The sequence below is a fragment of the Postia placenta genome (genome assembly GCF_002117355.1).
Source record: "Postia placenta MAD-698-R-SB12 unplaced genomic scaffold POSPLAscaffold_2, whole genome shotgun sequence".
NCBI lineage: Eukaryota > Fungi > Basidiomycota > Agaricomycetes > Polyporales > Adustoporiaceae > Rhodonia > Rhodonia placenta.
The window spans coordinates 355348-373648 of NW_020169833.1; the positions used below are offsets into that span (position 1 = coordinate 355348).

Sequence of the window (18301 nt, forward strand, 5' to 3'; positions counted from 1 at the left end):
CGAGGCACGGATGAAGGGCGCTTGGCTTTGATCACAGTGGGTGCGGGTCACGGGACCATCTCGAGCGCGTCTCCGACACGTTATTTCACATGCAATCAACTGTCGGGTAAGCCACCGCGCTGCCCTAGCCTCGCGACCTCGGCTCTTGCTTTCACGTTCCAAGGAAAGGAAAGCGTCCTGTATTCTGTGCATCCAACTTTATGGTTTTGTACGACTCTCTATGCGCACAGCATGGAGCTGTGTTGAAATCGTATGAAGCACATCTGGACATAGTGGCGCGATTACAAGAACGATTACAAGAAATCACGTTGGAGCACGTCAAGGAACAGCCCTCGCAGCCGCACGCTGTGTCGGTGTATGCGGTCGTAGATGACATAGGTTTGTCATTGAGTGCCAAACACACTACGCGAATTCACCCAGCTGACAAGGTACAAGCTTTCGTTTTTCGAATGCTTAAGGTTGTGGACCCGCCTCCATTACATATAACTTAAACTGACCGCAGCATTGATCATTACCGCAATCGTAGCGCCATGGTTTCCTTCTAGACAATGCCGCCCAATCGCTACACGGGCTTCTATCGTGGCGGATGTCCGTACTTCCGCGCCAGATCAGCCGCCCTCCGTCGTTTTTGCAATGCCTGCCTACCGAAGCTTGCGATCCTTTTGGACGCCCTGTGATCATCATAAAGTTGTCAGCTTTTCCGAAGACGCGGGACCATGTCCGCCCGACGCTCGTTGCATGGACGGAACTTCTGCGGCTACACATCCAATTTCTCAACACACGACATGAGTCGGGTGGTACACCTGCACGACCCGTATTGCAGTACGTTGTATTACTAGATTTGCTCGGCGTCTCCCTGAACACCCTTGTGTGTCAATAAACTTCAGTCCTTTAAGTCCATGTGATTACTGATTATCTGAATCCAGCCAGAACTCAATCTAATTTCGTGGTATGTCCGCGAAGTTGTACCCCAATTTCCGGGTATGCTGTCAGCAGGTTAGTGTTCAGGAGGCTGATAACATGTCACAGCTGACAGTCACATTGAAGTTCTCGTACTCAATTATTCGTGGGCCCATTATGGCATATGGAACCTGGTTAAGCGGGTGTTCTCTAATAGGTGCACGATCAACATGGCTAACTGTCCAAATTAGGCGTGTCTTGCCCCCTACGGCAACCTCCCGTGTTTTCTTCCCTTCTGCTGAAGACCTTATACAGTGCTTCTCTGCAACTGCATTGCCTGCGGGTAAGAAGACTACATCTTCTTGATGTAAGCGACGGCCGGCACTCAAGTAATATGTCCAGAGCTCGGTGGTTCCCTGCAGCCGCTATCGGACCTGGACGATCCCTTACACGCGTACATTCGCACTTTTTCGGATGCCAATAGTACGGCAGAACCAGTTACCTCTTGCGCCGAGGTACACGCGCGCCACGATGATATGGTGCCCAATTCCCATACGCGTATACCACCGACATCCTCTCTGAATCCCTTCTATGGATACCCTGTGGCATACGGCCCATCGAGACCCATTCTGATCTACGGCCGCCGCCGCAGGCGCGACCTTCTACGGACACTCATCCTGCTCTTCTGGGCGCGTCGGAAGAGCCACATCATCGCTTTAACCCTCATGATCCTAACAATCGGCCTGGGTAAATTATCCCGTTGGCCACCATTCAAGGCACTACTGTCGCGAGGGAGACAGGCTCTGTTCACCGTTTGATCTCCGAGTGTACGGCGTTTCCTCAAGCTTAGCAGCTCGTTGGATACGGCAGAACCATTTAGGCGAAGTCCGCACATTTAACGTTAGGACACATCACAGGAGGCAATCTATGATGTATACCACAGCGTTGTCCCAGTGTAACCGGCGCCCTTTACTAGACATTTTGTGATGTTTTCTTGTGCAGGCTCTTCGGATGCCTGGTTCTATTCTGGGTCAACCTGAGCGCAAATAATTCCTGGTAACGGGCACCACGGCATGCATCCTAAGTACATGAAAAGCTGCCCTATCGCAAGCAGAGTATACTGCGCACGGTGAGCCCAACGTCTTCAGTGAGGCAGTCCAACTGTTGTGTCGATGCTCCACCTATATCAAACGGCGCCTTCTAAAGACCGACCGCCCATGACGTCTAGATCTCGGTGCTCCCTAACGGTAATTTGTTCTCCGTTGATACACAAGCTGCTCTCACGCCTTCTCGGACAGCGAGCGCGCACTAGCGGAGTACATCCGACGAACTGCATTGTGCCGCACGCAGAATGACACAGGGACTGCTGGGTCGTCAGATACCACGGCAGGAAGCAGGCAGTCCTTGTCAGATTGTCCATCGCTATGAGTTCACCCACGTCCAAAGAGCGCAGATAGCCCGTCTTCTAGTAGCATTCCGGTCGTGCTGCCTGTCATCTGAAATTCACGTCAGTCCAAGTGGACCTAGACCAAAACGCAACCTGATCTGCGCGATTAGCATAGCGGAACGACCCAATTTTGAGACTCAGGGATTCGGGCGTTGTATTGCGGCTGGAGTCGTGTATACAAGGCGGCTGGATCTCAGGGGCAAAGATAGCGGCGCAAGGAGCTGCCCTTCGTGGCGACCTCTCTGTGAGGCCTTCGGCATGTGTGGCCGACCAGGGGGCGGCGGTGGCGTGTGCTTGTTTCGCTGCCATCTGCCGCATGTACGTGACCAGCGACGACACCTGCAGTGTGGTCTTACCAAGAGTACTGGATTGCATGTTACCGAGAGGGCCGACGCAGCATCGGTTGTTTCATTGAATATGTAAACCACGCTCTCGCAAGCAAATCCTAGGCGCACACGAGGATTGGTCTAGGCGGTCTTCACGGGTTGAACGCGTCAAACTTCTACACTCCGATACAAACACAACGTCCACAATTCATATATGATGCACATGCTCGTACACAGGCCTCGATCGCCAAGGGTATCTACAATGACATAATTTATAGGAAATACTCGGGTAGCTGCATGACAACAGTCAGGAAGAAGAAGATCACCCAACGAGATGACGCACCTTTCCGCCCGCGCTCTGGGCCGCTTGTTGGCTCGGGCCGTCTCTCTCGTTCTCAGGCGCAGCCTGAAACACATTAAAATACATCTGTTCACCAGGGCCCACTTCCAATATGCTCGCTGAGTTTCCACAGCGGTAGCAATAATTTGGCGCGGACCATACTGTGGACAAATGCTTGTCAAAAAGTGATGCATAGCCTTCCATGCACAGCTGGTGTGCACGAAGAATGTGCGTCATCTGATTTGTCTCCAGAAACTTGTACACCACACCAGATCCGAATGTGTAGCCCGCACCCCTATTGGTATTGGTGAGTAAGCTGCCGTCGGCATGAATGCGATGCATACCGAGGGGAGATAGCAAAATCCTCTTTCTCTGGGTCAGGGTCGGACCATACCAAGTCTGCCATAGGCCCTTCGTGCGGGATTTCTGTTCCCAGTGTCAGTAGCTTGACAGAGACAAATTAGCGAAGGTGGCTAACCCCGAAATCGATCCACAACTTTAATCTGGTCGATGGAATGTATTGATGGAGACAAGCCTTCACACCGTCAACATGAGTTCATCGCTCAGGGCGTCAGGGAGACGACCTACCGCCATGGACGCAGAATATTTTGTCATCAATGACCACAGACAGCGTCAGGAAATCGAACATGTCCGTAAAATACGTCCAAACGTGAGATGACCCGTATTTGCGGACACATTCGGTATAGAACCCGTATGTCTGATGGAGAGCTGTGAGACATGTTCGGCGCACACTAGAAGCTGACCAACTTGAGTGACTGCTCTTGACTCATGGTTTCCGCGTATTAATTGGACACGATCCGGATAGCGTAGCTTGAGACATGTGAGGAGCGATATGGTCTCCACGCTGAAGAGGCCCCGATCCACATAGTCCCCTTGCACGATGTCAGACGCATGGAAGTAGGGTGGGTTCAGACATACCCAAGAACAGATAGTTTGTATGCGGTGCATATCCGCCTATTCGGAATATCTCGACGAGATCGTAAAACTGACTTGCTTGTTGAATTAGAGCTAGCTGACCAAGCCACTGCATGGACTCACCCGTGGATGTCTCCCACAACCGTCACTGGTGCACTGACATGAACCACGTTGGACTCCCGCATTAGCACCTCCTTCGTCTTCTCACATATTTCGCGCAGAAGAGCTTCATGTAGCAGTTGTTTTCGTAGTAGTTGCTCGATACACGCGTCGAGATCGAAGGGCGCCATGGAATGTAATGACTCTCCTTGCAGACGCTCGTGTGAGCATCAGCGCGCGGTCCGCTTGTTGGGTTTTGTTTGTCCGCTCTCCCGATAATTCGGCGCCAATACAAATAGGTCGATTCAGTTTCCCACATTCCCAAGGCTAGTACAGCTGAAAATGATATCGATGGTTTAGGTGCTATTGAGGCCCATTCGACCGTTTCTGGCCATGGCCGTATGCTCAATTTCTTCTCTGGTTGCATGCGGTTCTAGTCCAATCCCGACGATGCTACAGTAAGCCTTTCCAGGTGAAGTCCTAGACTCCTGATCCGCTGTGCTGACACCTTTACGAAAATTTGCAGATTGAACAAACCATGTGGTTGACAAGATTATTTGCGCTAGACCCACTCTGGAGGATTGTGTATCAGGTGCCCTGCACACGAAGGATCCGCTGAAGGTTGCTGTACGGTCTTGCAGTCTGACTGACCAGTCCCCCCTTCAGTAAGTTTGTCGTCGCTACGACGGGCGTGCTCAGGTTGCCATGTGATATTCCTAATTACGAATATAACAGGCGAAACAAACTTCGAGGCACCATGCGGGCTGTCCTTCTTTACATCATCCGCGCTAGTTCTGTAAAGACTCCTGCTTGCCGAGTAGTCCATCTATCTCACTCTGCCAAGCTGTTAAACAACATACATCCCGCTCAGCGAGCTCCGAGCTGCTTGTCCGATACTATCGGATCCCTTCTGCCCGAGCGCTGAGTGGGACTGGAAGCCATAGTGCTGCCAAGCCGGACCAATGGTTCCTTTTCTCCAAACAATTTACACAATTTCTCCTAAAACCCATGCCAGATCATCCGCCCGCAGCGTCACCGGGACATTCGGACACCCCCCGTGCGAACATATTCGCGCCTTTCGTATTTGAATCACCAAGTCCATTTTCAAGTGGCTATACAAGTGGAGTCCTCCGGCGTCTTTGCTCGCTATTCTTCGCGTCGCTCGCTTCTAAATTGGTTGGGCGATCTGATCCAGTGCACGATGCGCGCCCTCAGGTCGGCTTGAGATCGCATCGTCTGCGCACACTTGTCCGGCAACTGTTCCTGGGACAGACGGAGCAGTCCTGCCTCCGGGGAATCTATAAAAAGGAACAAGTTTTGTCTTTATGGACTGATGGCGACCGACACCGCCACAAGGAACCATGCGTAGGAGCATTACATGGTGGTCATCCCGGGCTTGCGATCACTCGTGATGACAACAGGGACTACGGGCGCAATCTTTCGAAAGGGTGCGCTGGTATGACGTGCCTACAAACATGTACACCTTGTCAAATGCTGTGAGAACGCGCGCCTGGAGTGCCTGGAACCGTCACGGTGATCCATCCGCGACGCCCTGTAGTCTAAAATCGAAGTGTTGTCACGAACGACGTCGGGATCCGGCGTTCAAGCGTTCTCAGCTGATCATTAATGCTCGACGTCAACTCGCATCAAACATCAAGATTTAGTATGCCGTGAAGCGAACAACTATCGTGATGACGCGAGTCCTTCCCCGCACACTGACCGTCACACAATCACATCTACAATGTATTTTGTTTAGAGCAAATCAAACTGAGAATGGAAAGTGCCTCCGTGCGTCTCTTCCCGCCTAGCCGCTTTATAAGTACGCTGATACGGATCTCCCTTCCCCGCCCCAGCACACTATCACCTCCGTCCTTCCCGCCCTCGCCCCTCGGCCCCGCCCCACTATGAATCCCTATTACTCCGGTCAGAGTGGCAACCCAAACCAGCAGAGCCTCTCCTCCACAACCGACCCTTCGCGATACCAACACTCCCTCGCGTCGGCGAATGACCCTACACTCCAATATCAAGCCTCGGGGCAAGTGGCTGGTTATCAGTCACAGACATATGCGTCGCAAATGCAACCGCACCCGTACCACCCGTCCTCGGGATACGCGAACGTGGGCGTTCCACACCCATCATACCAGTCTCCGCAGTATTCGCAAATGCCTGCGGAACAACAAAATGTTTACAGCCGTACGCACTCGCCGTTTCATCGTCTCGCGACAAGTGGCTGACTCGTACCTGCAGCGCAAGCCTACGGGCAGCACAGCCCCGCATTCCCCGCCGCAGGCTCTAGATCCGGGCAATACTCTGGCGGGCCACCCGCAAGCCCCACATACGGGAGCTCGTCGTACGCTCCGGCGCATCCCGCGCAATACGGCCTCGTCTCTCCCGCGCCACACCCCTCCGCACCGCAGGCCACGCGGTACATCCCCACACCCGCACAGTCAATGCAATCGTACGCATACGGCACGGGGCGCGGTGGTGCATCTGGCAGCAACATCGTCCTCCCACCGCCGGCCTCGCCCTCGCCAGGCATCGAACGCTACCAGTGCGATCGCTGCGACCGCACCTTCTCGCGCCCGCACGACCGCAAACGGCACTACGAGAGCCAGCACATGTTGACGTCGCATACGTGCCAGTACTGCAGGAAGGACTTCAGTCGCGCGGACTCACTGAAACGGCATCTAGACAACGGGTGCGATAAGGCACCGGGCCCGTAGCTCGGCAGCGAAGTAAATTAATTCAGTCTTGGCGATCGTCGCTCGTTCTGCATAATGCTCTGTATAATGTACCCATTGCATATTTATTGCGGGCTAGACTTTGTAGGCACCGTAAGCGTTCTTGTATCCTTGCCTTGCTCGTAGTGGACCATACCGTGTCATTATATGGATAATACATTAATGATCACCCATTTTATATTTATTCCATCCGTGTCCGAGTAATCTGTTGAGCTGTTCTCGAGGGGGACCGGCTTCCGGTGAATATCCTCGGCTCACGCAACACCGGACAATCCGGGTTTCGAGCGAGAAATGCACCGGAATAGAGGTCAGCTGCGGCGGAGACAAGGAGACAACCACCACCACCAAATGCGTAATGCCGAATGGTACGGGCTGCTGACGCGACCGGTCCCGGGGGGATCTTCGCACCGAGGGCAATAGACGTCGATGTCGAGGGCGAGAAGGCCATCCGCTCAGAGGGTGCCATAGACTTCGGGTTCCAACCGAACGCAATCGCGATTCGCCGTATGGATCCACGGCGTCCTTGGTTCTGGCTCGCCATCTCAGATTTCCTCCCGCCCGTGAAGTCATATGCCCGATGCGTATCACCGATTAGAAGGATGCGATTGGCAGCCGTAAGATGCTCTGGTGCGTTCGACGCCGCGGCTCGTGTGACGGGGTATCCGGCGATTTCTACGGGCGGATGAGAGACCGCGCGCACTGTCTCTGTTGCGCGGATATGTGGTGTTTTCCGACTGGACAGTGCGCGATATGCCGCGTTTGCGAGGGAAAGTTGCTGGATTGGAACCCGTCGGCGTCGTTGGCCCGCGGGATAAAATCCATATATGGCGTGGGCCGGTGCATGTGACAGCGTGGTGCCAATTGAGTCCCATGCACAAGCTACTTAGAACAAAATGATATGATATGTGAATCAATATTTCATAAAATAACTTCAAATGTCCAACATGTACTCACAGCATGTAACGGGAGCTGCTTCGTGGGAAGCCATTTGACTAGTTGCAAATTTTGGAGAGCAACAGCAGGACAATTGCTGAAGTCGTGTCGGCGTCGACAACCTCTGAATACCTGCCTGGACGCGGCCAGTGCGTCTGGGCCCGAGGCGAGATCCTCTGCGCCAGTTGGAAGTTGGAAGTAAGTCATGAGCAACGGCCTTCGATTCGGATCTGCGCACGTTCCATGATGCAGCTGTTGAGATCACAGAACAATGGCAGCCGAAAGTTTGATCTGTTGAAAACCCCCGTGAAAATCGCCCTTCATTTCTGCGATTGTAGCGCAGATTTCCAGTTTGGATGCCCATGTCGTGCGGACGCGAGTAACGGAGCAGGACGGCTAGCTGCCTAATGTAGAGTCAATGTGCGTCGAGCATCTCGATGGCGCACACGATATACTGACTTTGAACAAAGATGCCGTGATCGGTATTTTCAGCCTGCAAGGTGACGCCCAGGACGTCGGTTGTCCATGACGGACCGCGTGGTCTGCGAGCAAATTATCTTTCTTGGCTCCGCAGAGGCGAATTGACTGCTGAGCAAGTTGTCTGGATCGACGCGGACAGGCAATGTAGGTGGGGCCAGCTATCCCAATGCCTCGGACAGCTCAAAGCCATGCATAGCACAGCCGAGATGTGCCACCCCGACGACGCGTCCTTGTCATTTTGCGAGGAAGCCGATTTTACCAATGCGAGTTGGTGCAGAAGGTGTGCTGCCCATTCGTAGACAGGTACCCGTGGTCCGAATGCAATACGGGCGGCGAAGGCGGCACATGGACCTGATCTCATGTGCCTGTCTGTGTATGGCGCTAAAGCGGCCCTAGCCCGGCAACCCGGTGGTTGGTTCCGCCTTGCACTCCAGGCCGCATTTGGCTGCAGAGAGTCCGAACAGGATTAGCCTCGATGTCCGCGGTATGCAACGATGGTTCGGCGAATGACCCACACGGCACAAAGGTTTCACTGTGCTAGTCCATCGCATATGAAGATCAACTGGGAGTGCTGACGGCGGAAGTTGCGCGTGAAGGAGTAGTAGCTGTACTTCCTCAACAAGTAGGATGTCTGATGCTCCTGAAGCTGTCTGCTTCAAAGACGTTCAAGCCGGGCAGAAGATCACGAAGAACACATGCGTGATAAATGGAGCGTTAATATTTATATCTATGTATACACCAAATGCAGCACGTACGAGACCTGCGACATACATCCGAGGAGAGAGTAGGAAATGGGACAGTGGGTCTCGGTCAACACTCAGCTCAATCGGCATCGCCCTCATCACTCCCGCTCTCGCTGTCGCTGCCCTGCTGTAATCCCTCAATTTCAACTGTCTTCGTATCGTCTCCGCCGCCGTCAGCTTCGTCAGCCCCCTTCTCTGCTTGTACCTTCTTCATCTTCTCAAGCACCTTGTCGGCACGGTTGAAGATGCCAGCTGTGGGAGCAAAGCACACCGCGCATTTCGGAGTTTTGGAGAAGCGCTTGATCGCGCATGCGGAGCAGAAGTAGTGTCCACAGCGTGTGACTACAGGATCTGTAAAGGGTTTTCGGCAGATGTAACATGAATAGGGGAGGTCGTTGTCGTCATCAGAATCGGTATCCGAGACGTCTTCCACCTGCTTTCGGGGGTTTTCTGCCAATTTATCAAGCTGCCAGCCGGCGAGATCTGTGCCAGGTTGCATCAACGTCTCAGGCTGCAAGATGTTTCAGGAGAACGTACATGTTCCGCGGTCGTGCAAGAATTTACAGGTATCGCCGTACCCGCAGTAGCCCGTCTCTGCGAGCTATTTCAGTATCAATAACCGATATCGATCATTCCACACGCACCTTTGTAGTCCTTGCATACATCCGGCTGGTAGTCCACGATGGTGACCGTACGTATCGTACTACTATTTGGCCGCTGCGGGCCCACCCGCATCGCCTTCGGCACCTCCTGGTTCTTTTTGATATGGTTGGCGTACGCCTTCTGCCCATGGTAGAGCCCGTCGTCGGGCACGCTCTCGTCATCAGTCGGCTCTGTCCTCCGACGCTTTGCGAGAATCGCGGCCGCCTCGTCGCCCTGCAGAATCTCGAGCGCCGCGTTAACGTGCGAGCCCGCGGCGGTCCACTTCATGTCGGGGCCCTCACGCTCAGGCTCCTGGTCCGAGTGCGCATCTTCGTCGCGCTGGGCAGCGGTTCGCTTCGTTCCCGCGCTTAGGAGGTTTGCAGCCTGCTTGCGCGAGGGCAGCACGACCTCGGTCTTGGATGACGATGGGACAGGGACAGTGAGCACGCTCGCTGGTGGAGAGGCGGACCGCTTGCGTGCGGTCGCTGGACGACCTCTGCCCTTTTTTTTGAAGAATGGTACGGTCACTTTCTCTGTCGTCGACATGGTTCGTGAAGACAAGGGACAAAGAGGAATTGGTATGCAGAAATGAACAGAGTCCGGAGTAGGCACGGGTTGGGCGGAAGACCAGTGACGCCACAAATGGCTGACTCAGCACAGCTCGATCACAAATCCCCACTTAAACGCTCCGTCACTCTCCCCACCTTCCATTTCGCTATATTCTCTCGTTGTTCTTCATTTCATCTCGCGCTCATCGCCGGCGTCAGCACCCAGAATTTCAAGCCATTTTCAGGGATCTTTTCCCCCATGGCGCTCCACGTCGTGACGTCAATTCCGAATAGCTTTCCTGAACAACCCGACGCAAAATCTTCCTCGAATAAATGACACGAAGACCGCACACCTCCACGGAGAGTCGCTACGCAGAACTGCATTAGGGGTCTGTACCTCTTTCTCGAAGCGCACGACTGTAGGATGAGAATCGTCCCACGCTCAATCGCGCGAAGCCCACGCCGTAGATGATTGCGTCGTACCCCTTCTAATGCACAAGGATCAGGGGAGGCAGGTGCGTGCGAACAGCTCTAGTGGCATGTGCTCGAAGAACTGACGGCGGATATAGTCTTAGCCATGACAGGACTGCGATTCTTACTTCTCCGCATCTCGAAATAACGGCAAGTCGATGCTTGAAGATCAGGCCCTCTGCGAACGATGAATGATCGGTACGTTGTCCTGCTCCTTTCTAGACGTGGCTACTTGGTGCTCCCATGCTCTGCCGTGGCTGGCTGACTACTCATACCGCCTGGATGTTCTACCTGCCTGTCTCGCAGACTGTTATTTTTCACGTCATGAACGTGCGCTCTGACGTCACGCGCTTGCTATGATAACAAAGACACTGAGCGTTTGCCTGTCGATAAAAGTGGTTCTCCCGACGGCTTCCGCTGGACATCGGGATCTAAAGCGTTAGAGTCATGGCTCACTAACAGGACCGGACGGTCACGGGCGAAGCATTCTAATCTACCTCACAGATTCCTCTTGCTGTTCTCTTGGCCCATTTAGCAGGCCACAAACCACAGGAGGGATTGGTCTTTGATGGAAAGGGTCACCTGTGCGTTGGACCCCGTGCCCTCCCGCGTGGTGACACGATGATAATCTCTCAAAGGCCAGAGGCTTGGTCTATCTCGGTGAGAACAGTGTCGCGATATCGTAGAAGATGTCGCAGTTGGCAGACCCAGAACGACATCGGAGACATGAGCCGCTTCTCAGCTACGAGTGCCACGTCAGCTGGCTCGTCGTGTTGTCTTCCATCTATTGCTCTTCGACCCTGCTGCATGTCCATCTTGGCATACTCTCATGCTCGAATTCTGGTCGACTCTTACTGCGCAGTATCCATGTTGTTATCGTGTGGCGCTATCCGTATGTCGGAGGCCAATGTTACTGGAGGCGACATTGGCGGGTATGCGTGCAGCGTAGCTCGTCGAGTCGGTGCTTTTCGCGGATCTTGAACAGTGCATTCGTTTCTTGAGATTGGCAACTGATCCCGACGCGTAATCCGTCGGCAACCACTGGTGTCTCCGTGCGTACGGGACAGGAGCAAGGTTGAATCTGCACATGTCGCCGCAGCTTCTTGGCAAGTATGGCATGGGGCCGGAAGTCAGGACATCTAATCGATTTCCTTCAAGGTGGAACCCCTGAGGAGTGATTAATCGATCCGTCATGGCTGCAACAATTGCCCAGACCGTCCTGCAAAGGTGAGTCATGGCTCGGACACTCCGTGCGTTCCCGGCAAGCGCGCGGCAGAGCAACTTTCTCTATGGGAAATAGGCTCCCTGGCTGCCAGGGTGAGCTACTGTAGGCGAAATTAGGAACAGCTGCTCGAGTTTTATACGCTCGTGCGGCGATAGAGAGATGTATAGTAGCCTTTTATATAACGAGCAGTATTGATGTTCTCGCCGGGCTGACTCGGGCCGAAGGCGCCTTAGTCATCCATCAAACTTCGACCCAATTGGCGGTACTCCATTTCGGACTATACTTCTTCAAATCCGCGCATACCTTCCGCCTTCGTCTCGACCTCCCCCGCACGCACGAGTTACCTTCAGCACCCCTGCGTCCAACGCAAGAAACTGGGGGGTGCACGTCCACCGTGAGAACGACGACAACGACGACGGCAAAGAAGCGCCAATCAATCAAACGAAAAGGAATCACCAAAGTCAGACATGGCACCATCGCACCTACAGGGCCTCAACATTGTCCAGCCATCCCCGCCGGCCAATTCCTACTTGTCTGACGCAGACCTCCTTTCTCTACCGCCATTTCCAGACCTGAATGCGCAGCTCGACCTATGGACCCACTTGAACTTCCAGTCCGATGAGCCCCTCGGGCTGTCTGCTGATAGCGTCAAAAACCGCGTAGGAGGTGATGGCAAGGATACCAGTGACGAGGATGCCGAGCGCTACAACGACCAGGACGCCGACTCGCTCAGCATCGCGGAGACCACCGCGCACGAGAACGTGGTCACCGGCACCGTCCTACCCCCAACAGGCGTAGCGCACGGCGCTCACCCTACTTCTGCACCTTCCCGCGGCCCCTCGAGCGCACCTGGCGCGGGCGTGCAGCTGCCCCTCGATCTCCACAGCCTGCTATCGGGCATGGGCATCGACCCGTACCTCATCCCGCCCGCTCAGCAGGCGTCCGCCCAGGCAGCGAATGCCAATTCGCTCGCGCAGCTGCTCTCGCTGCACGCCGCGTCGTTCCTGCCTTCCCATCTGCAGCCTGCGGTTCCACCACTCGCCCAGTCTGCACCTGTGCAGGCAACTATTCCCCCTCAGCAGCAGCAGCAGCAGCAGCAAGCGTCTTCGCCCATCCCAAAGCGCGCACGCACGTCGCGTCAGTCCTTCTCTGTTGAGCAGTCATCTCCCGAGGCACAGGAGATCGAGGAGAAGGAGTCTTCCAACCCGCTCACTGCTGCTGAAGACAAGCGTCGGCGCAACACAGCGGCGTCGGCGCGCTTTCGCCTGAAGAAGAAGGAGCGTGAGATGGCGCTGGAGAGGAAGGCGAAGGAGTTGGAGGTACGCGTGAGCGAGCTGGAGAAGGAGTGCGAGGCGTTGCGGAGGGAGAACGGGTGGCTGAAGGGGCTGGTGGTAGGGGTGACGGGCGTAGGTGCAGTGCAGCAACAGCAGGTGGGCGCGGGTTCGACAGGGGCTGGGGTGAAACGTGGGAGGGAGGACATAGAGGGCGAGAAGGAAGAGCAATGATGTACTGGTCTCACTTCCTGCTCTGGTTTGACTTTGAGATGATCATTATTTTGTTCTCACCGTTTCTCTGCCAGCCCTTGCGCCCGCGATGATATGCGTTCTTGCTGTAGCCACCTCTTCACCCCGTTGTATTGCGACCGCGAACCAGAATGTATACGATACTGCCCTGCTCCTCCGGCGGTTTGATAAGTTGCTCGGATTTGTGGCTGCAGCGCGGCTTGAACGAAATCGGGCGTGTTGCATCCCATCAATGCTTCATTTGATCGACTTCGACTTGGCGTTCTCGTGGACGCCGCATGGACCTACAATGTATCTTCCCGCGAACCACGGACACGAGAGTAGATTCAGATTGCTATCAAGAGGCCACTTCCTCAAAAGTCAAATGTGCACACCGTCTTTGTAGACCAACTCCGTTTATTCCGTGTAGCAGAAGAGCGAGGAGCATTTTTATTGGCAGTGCGTTTACACGAGTCCTGAGATATGAATACACGTACCCTTGACTGAGATGATATGGAGCCCCGACCGGGGCTGCGTTCAGTGGGTGAATCTGGGACGTATTCCAAGGAACAGTTTCAATTATGTAAATGATATTTCAGGCTGCTGATAGAAGCTGTACGAACGTGTCTACAATTTCCTTTCGTTCCGCATAATATTTCAACGCACAGCCTGCGAAGGCTGCGGGATTAAGCCGTAAATCGCGGGTTACGTTCGGGTATCACGGAGAGCCTGAGTATAAAGTATATATCAAGTACTCACGATCACCGCAGGAATTAGACATATTATAGTTTTGACGTCCTGTCTGCAACGGGCTCGTACCCATATACCACAGCACACGACCTGCTTGATTCTGTTACCGGCGGGTTCTAAGTTGATGTTCTTGGTAAGTCTAAGCTTAATGTCGGCTGCATTGGCAAGTGCAACTGTGTAGATCAGTGGGCGCGCGTGTGCGCCGTATCAGGTATGAGTAAGCACTGCTTTGGGCGCTCAGCGGCATTCGATCCAATCTCGTCACGTGTGTCGCTTGTAGTAGGTTCGGGACGCAACTCGAGACCGCCGTAACAATCTATGCTCTATGCCTCTGAGAGACACGCTCAATGACGACGAAGCCTCTGCTGCAGTGTCCAATTCTTGGGCGACAACGTCCTTTTCTTCAGCCGTAAACACTAGTCAGAACCGGCCAGCGATCCGGCGACGTGGGTCTGATGGCACTGCTCGACTGAGGAACGGCCATACCTCCGATCGCGGTGTCCACTTGCGCGCGCGGACAGTCGACGATGGCACGGACGGAGCAGCCAGCCATCCTCTTGACTCGGCCACAGGGAGCAGTAAGGACATATCGTCGCTCGACAAGCGTGCATCTACGAATGTTACGCGGCAGCGCTCGAACCGTTACCTGAGCAACATAGAGGCCTCGGGCGACGCGGCTGATGGAGATGGGGGAGGTGTGAGTGGTAGGGCCCGTGAGGCAGGTTCCATAGTTGAAGAGCGAATTGTGCTTGTACATCAGGTATACCCTGTCACTTGGCGAGAATAAACGCAGTCTAATGCTGCATATACGATTATAGGTGATGCCAAAGGACTCGCTCCCAGGCGTCGCTCTCAAGTACGGTATAACGCTGCAGGAGCTTCGCCGTGCAAATCAGCTGTGGCCATCTGATCCGATTCATCTACGCAAGGAGCTCTATATACCCTTAGACAAGGCTCGACACTCTAGAGAATTCCAGTCCACACTCCTAGACCACAGGATAGCACGCCACGAGGCACAGCCAGCTAGAGAGGATAGACATGGCCCTACAGAGGACGATCGATCAAGCCAATTCACCATTATACGCGTTCCTGCATCTCGACTATCATATTTTCCCCCGTCCTCGTCAAGCTCCACTTCCAGCACAAAGTCATCTACACTGCCCCGAAGCGCTCCAGCTACAGGCCCCTCACCACTCCCATCTATCTTCACTGACGCTGCTCCGTGGAAGTCGCACATTCCGTCGTCCGGCTCTATTCCCATGCCATCACCCTTCCGATCGCCGAGCTCTGGTCTGGGAGTATTGATCAACTCTCTCCCGCTTCACGTCTTTCCTTCGGCAAGAGGCTTGTTCAAAGGCAGGCCATCCATAGACTCGACGAGCGGAACCCCGTCGTCTCAGAGTGACGACTTGGAGTGGGAGCACGAGATGGAGGACGTCAGCGTTACTTCGTCTACTGGGAAGACGTTTCGAATAGGATCTATGCGGAGACGGCACGACGAACATTCCCCGGATCAGGCGTCGGGTTTTGCCAATGGAAGCGAAACAGGGCGCACTATTGAAGATGTCGAGATGAACGTGCTCGATATGAAAGCTTCTGCGCTTCTTCCGCATCGTGGTGGTCAAATAATCGTCCAGACTGCCCTTTCATCTGCTAAAGACGGCTCGCGCCGGAAAGTGCCGTACGCCGACGTCGGGCGAGCCGAAGCGTCGCCTCTCACGCCCACCCCGGTACGCACAGCGCAGCTGGAGCCTTCACCCGCGATGCAATTTCCGCTCTCCCGGAAGCAGAAGAGATCAAAGTCGCGAGATTCATGAAGAGCCGCGCCATCGCCATTCTGTGATGGCGGCATGTCGTCCAGGTCATCGGTTGTACCATTCCCCCGGAGTCCGCCTATTGTGTCCACACACGCGGACGCGCCGTCGGATATTGGCGCGCAATGTAGCCAGTCAATCAAAGCGGCTGGTCTTTACATGGACAAAGTGGTCGGCACAGCCGAGGCTGTCGGGGACGGTGGCCGCTGACTGATGCGTTCTGGGAAGCATGGGCATCAGTCGAGGTTAGCAATTTCATCTGCTACAGAAACGGCGAGGTAGAATACGCAGCCTCTTCTTGCCTTCGTCGACCACCCTGTCTATGCCCTTTCCCCCGTACACGCACCTTCGACACGCCGAGAAATGCGACGACTTCCCGGTCAATATGGTTGCCTTTTTCATGCACGGCTGCCGGTCCACCGCTTCTTGCCCTTGGTCGGAAATGGTGCGCTAATTTCTTAGTGGGCGTGCTGCATGGGGGCAACCTTTCTCGCCCCAAATTCTGTCAAGCAGACGTAATGTATTCTGACACCGAAGTCATCGAATGGAACCTTATCACGCCCCAAGGGTCGCATGCTCTGTCCTTCGTGTCTTTCGTGTGCGCTGCGATCTGGACCCTGAAATATGCACAATATGGCAGCATGCTATGGCGAAGCACCGAGTATCATCTGCTCGGGCCGAGGCCAGCTACGCAATTCGTGTTTTTCACGGTTTCGTGTGATTCATTCGCCACGTCAAGCGCGCCCACCATGAGGTACTGAGGAGATTGACGAGTCATGTTTGGACAGGCGCACGCGGTGGGTTGCGGAATTGGTAGGACTCAATACCGACTGCATAAGCATAGCTAGGACCAGCTTCTCGCCGCTCCAGGCAGCAGCCTATCTGTTGATCCTAGGGCGCTCCCTTCTCGCCGAGCATACGCTAGTGCCAACTTGAATTGCGCTCGCCGGCAGGACTGTCGCACGTTAACGACGTTTCACATCTTTTGTATGTCCCTGTTTTGAACAGAGTGGAACTTCTTTTTTGCACCGTGTGTAGCGCCCCTTGGTGTCCAAAGATGCCTCATGCTTTCCCCATACATATTCTCACCCATGCCTTGAGTAACCTACTTCCGCACGATCTGAGTCATACACCGCCTCATGAGCTGCGAGCGAGGTATGGACTCAATCGAGCTCGCTATGGATGAGTTTTTCAAATCTATGTTTCGTAACCTTCATCTTCTCGCCACAGCTGTATTGTGGTCCACAGGGTCTTACCTGACACGGTGAGGCGTGATTCGGGCGGAGAGAAGGGGACAGAATCCAATGGCATAGGCGTGTTGGTAAGTCGATGCCCTGCCCCAAAAGATTTGGCTATCGATGTACCAACTGACCACAATTTGCGACGACCTAGAATCCATCTTTGCCGTCTCCACCAGTCCCGTGAACCTCAGCGGCAATAGATGGGAATCCTGCACCCGTCGCGACGCATCCAACCCAGCTCTAGACACACGGAGGCTCGCCACAAATTTGTCGTCTCCCATCAGTTCCGATTGCTCATACCGAGAGGTCTGAGGTCTCACGGACACACTCAACCCCGAGGCATCTTGGCGATTGGCGATTGGTCGTTGTGCCGGTATCAAAAGCGTGAGTCGTCTTCTTGCTGCCATCTTCTGAACAATCCCATTCCTCACGACAGTCATATGGGCCTAGCCCGTGGTGAGAGATCTGTGGCTTTCGCGTTGGCGAGCTTCTACTCAGGCCATTAATTCTAAGTCGATGTGGGGGCTAGCCGCCGATAGGTCCGAGCAGACGAGCCATCTTCTCATACTCTTTCGCCAAAATCGTCGCAGTGTATCATCTAGGCCCTGCCTGTTGTACGTCATTCGTGCGGCTCAAGCACGCTAAACTTACCTAAAGTGCCTTCTTCTCCCACAATGGCTTCTCGGCCCAGACTTGCGTATTGAGTCCGCGGTTTACATGCTGAGATACAGATTGTTCAGGCACTAAGGTACACGAACTTTGTGGCTCGAGTCTAGGAAACAGTAGTCAACCCTTGTCTGCAGGTTCGCGGGGGTGCGCGGAGTTTGTTCTTTCCTTAGAGTAGGCATGGCGGTGATTCGTGTACTCCGACCTTGCCTCGTGCCATTCTCCCTCATGATTCCATTCTGACATGGCAAATCCAGAAAGAAGCACGCCTTCAGCTAGCCCCTGAGGGCCAGTCGCTCTAAGTCGATGTGACGGCCATGATCTCGCCAAAGCGGAGTTTCAGCTGATTGCGTCTCAAGCGCACGATCTGCAAGCGCACTCATCTCGACATTCCAGGATTAGTGGTTTCGACCCGTCAAACCGTCAGATATGGCGTCTGATGCGGTTCCAGGCCGTAATCCTTGATGTTCTGACCAGCTGAGTTGCTTAATTTGACT

The 18301-nt window shown here is 54.3% G+C and overlaps 9 protein-coding genes across 9 annotated transcripts; 4 read left to right on the forward strand and 5 right to left on the reverse strand.

Moving 5' to 3' along the window:
- Positions 1 to 526: 526 nt before the first annotated feature.
- On the forward strand, positions 527 to 763 carry POSPLADRAFT_1119717 (hypothetical protein; the record flags this gene model as incomplete). Its single annotated transcript, XM_024483504.1, has 1 exon — positions 527 to 763. A coding segment is annotated over one exon (237 nt), but the record flags the coding sequence as incomplete, so codon positions are not given.
- Positions 764 to 2861: 2098 nt separating this feature from the next.
- Positions 2862 to 4239, reverse strand: POSPLADRAFT_1064490 (hypothetical protein; the record flags this gene model as incomplete). The annotated part of the gene is made up of 8 exons (XM_024481810.1): positions 2862 to 2966; positions 3017 to 3308; positions 3358 to 3439; positions 3492 to 3548; positions 3602 to 3731; positions 3782 to 3906; positions 3953 to 4023; positions 4073 to 4239. 8 exons carry the CDS (start codon positions 4237 to 4239, stop codon positions 2946 to 2948), a joined length of 945 nt encoding a protein of 314 aa, XP_024342576.1. The 3' UTR covers positions 2862 to 2945.
- Positions 4240 to 5952: 1713 nt separating this feature from the next.
- On the forward strand, positions 5953 to 6771 carry POSPLADRAFT_1130863 (hypothetical protein; the record flags this gene model as incomplete). Its single annotated transcript, XM_024483999.1, has 2 exons — positions 5953 to 6241; positions 6296 to 6771. The coding sequence occupies 2 exons, from the start codon at positions 5953 to 5955 to the stop codon at positions 6769 to 6771; spliced, it is 765 nt and encodes a 254-aa protein (XP_024342577.1).
- Positions 6772 to 6970: 199 nt separating this feature from the next.
- On the reverse strand, positions 6971 to 7777 carry POSPLADRAFT_1131320 (hypothetical protein; the record flags this gene model as incomplete). The annotated part of the gene is made up of 2 exons (XM_024484058.1): positions 6971 to 7668; positions 7744 to 7777. 2 exons carry the CDS (start codon positions 7775 to 7777, stop codon positions 6971 to 6973), a joined length of 732 nt encoding a protein of 243 aa, XP_024342578.1.
- Positions 7778 to 9024: 1247 nt separating this feature from the next.
- Positions 9025 to 10133, reverse strand: POSPLADRAFT_1031051 (hypothetical protein; the record flags this gene model as incomplete). Its single annotated transcript, XM_024476764.1, has 3 exons — positions 9025 to 9428; positions 9483 to 9539; positions 9590 to 10133. 3 exons carry the CDS (start codon positions 10131 to 10133, stop codon positions 9025 to 9027), a joined length of 1005 nt encoding a protein of 334 aa, XP_024342579.1.
- A 194-nt stretch (positions 10134 to 10327) lies between these two features.
- Positions 10328 to 10744, reverse strand: POSPLADRAFT_1043378 (hypothetical protein; the record flags this gene model as incomplete). Its single annotated transcript, XM_024478294.1, has 3 exons — positions 10328 to 10331; positions 10407 to 10552; positions 10694 to 10744. The coding sequence occupies 3 exons, from the start codon at positions 10742 to 10744 to the stop codon at positions 10328 to 10330; spliced, it is 201 nt and encodes a 66-aa protein (XP_024342580.1).
- Positions 10745 to 11479: 735 nt separating this feature from the next.
- On the reverse strand, positions 11480 to 11842 carry POSPLADRAFT_1031052 (hypothetical protein; the record flags this gene model as incomplete). Its single annotated transcript, XM_024476765.1, has 1 exon — positions 11480 to 11842. The coding sequence occupies one exon, from the start codon at positions 11840 to 11842 to the stop codon at positions 11480 to 11482; it is 363 nt and encodes a 120-aa protein (XP_024342581.1).
- A 315-nt stretch (positions 11843 to 12157) lies between these two features.
- POSPLADRAFT_1038393 (hypothetical protein) lies at positions 12158 to 13509 on the forward strand. Its single transcript, XM_024477382.1, is given in 2 exon segments — positions 12158 to 12919; positions 12932 to 13509. The coding sequence occupies 2 exon segments, from the start codon at positions 12299 to 12301 to the stop codon at positions 13334 to 13336; spliced, it is 1026 nt and encodes a 341-aa protein (XP_024342582.1). The 5' UTR covers positions 12158 to 12298; the 3' UTR covers positions 13337 to 13509.
- An 899-nt stretch (positions 13510 to 14408) lies between these two features.
- On the forward strand, positions 14409 to 16294 carry POSPLADRAFT_1068811 (carbohydrate-binding module family 50 protein; the record flags this gene model as incomplete). Its single annotated transcript, XM_024482317.1, has 2 exons — positions 14409 to 14780; positions 14902 to 16294. The coding sequence occupies 2 exons, from the start codon at positions 14409 to 14411 to the stop codon at positions 15898 to 15900; spliced, it is 1371 nt and encodes a 456-aa protein (XP_024342583.1). The 3' UTR covers positions 15901 to 16294.
- Between the last annotated feature and the right edge of the window lie 2007 nt (positions 16295 to 18301).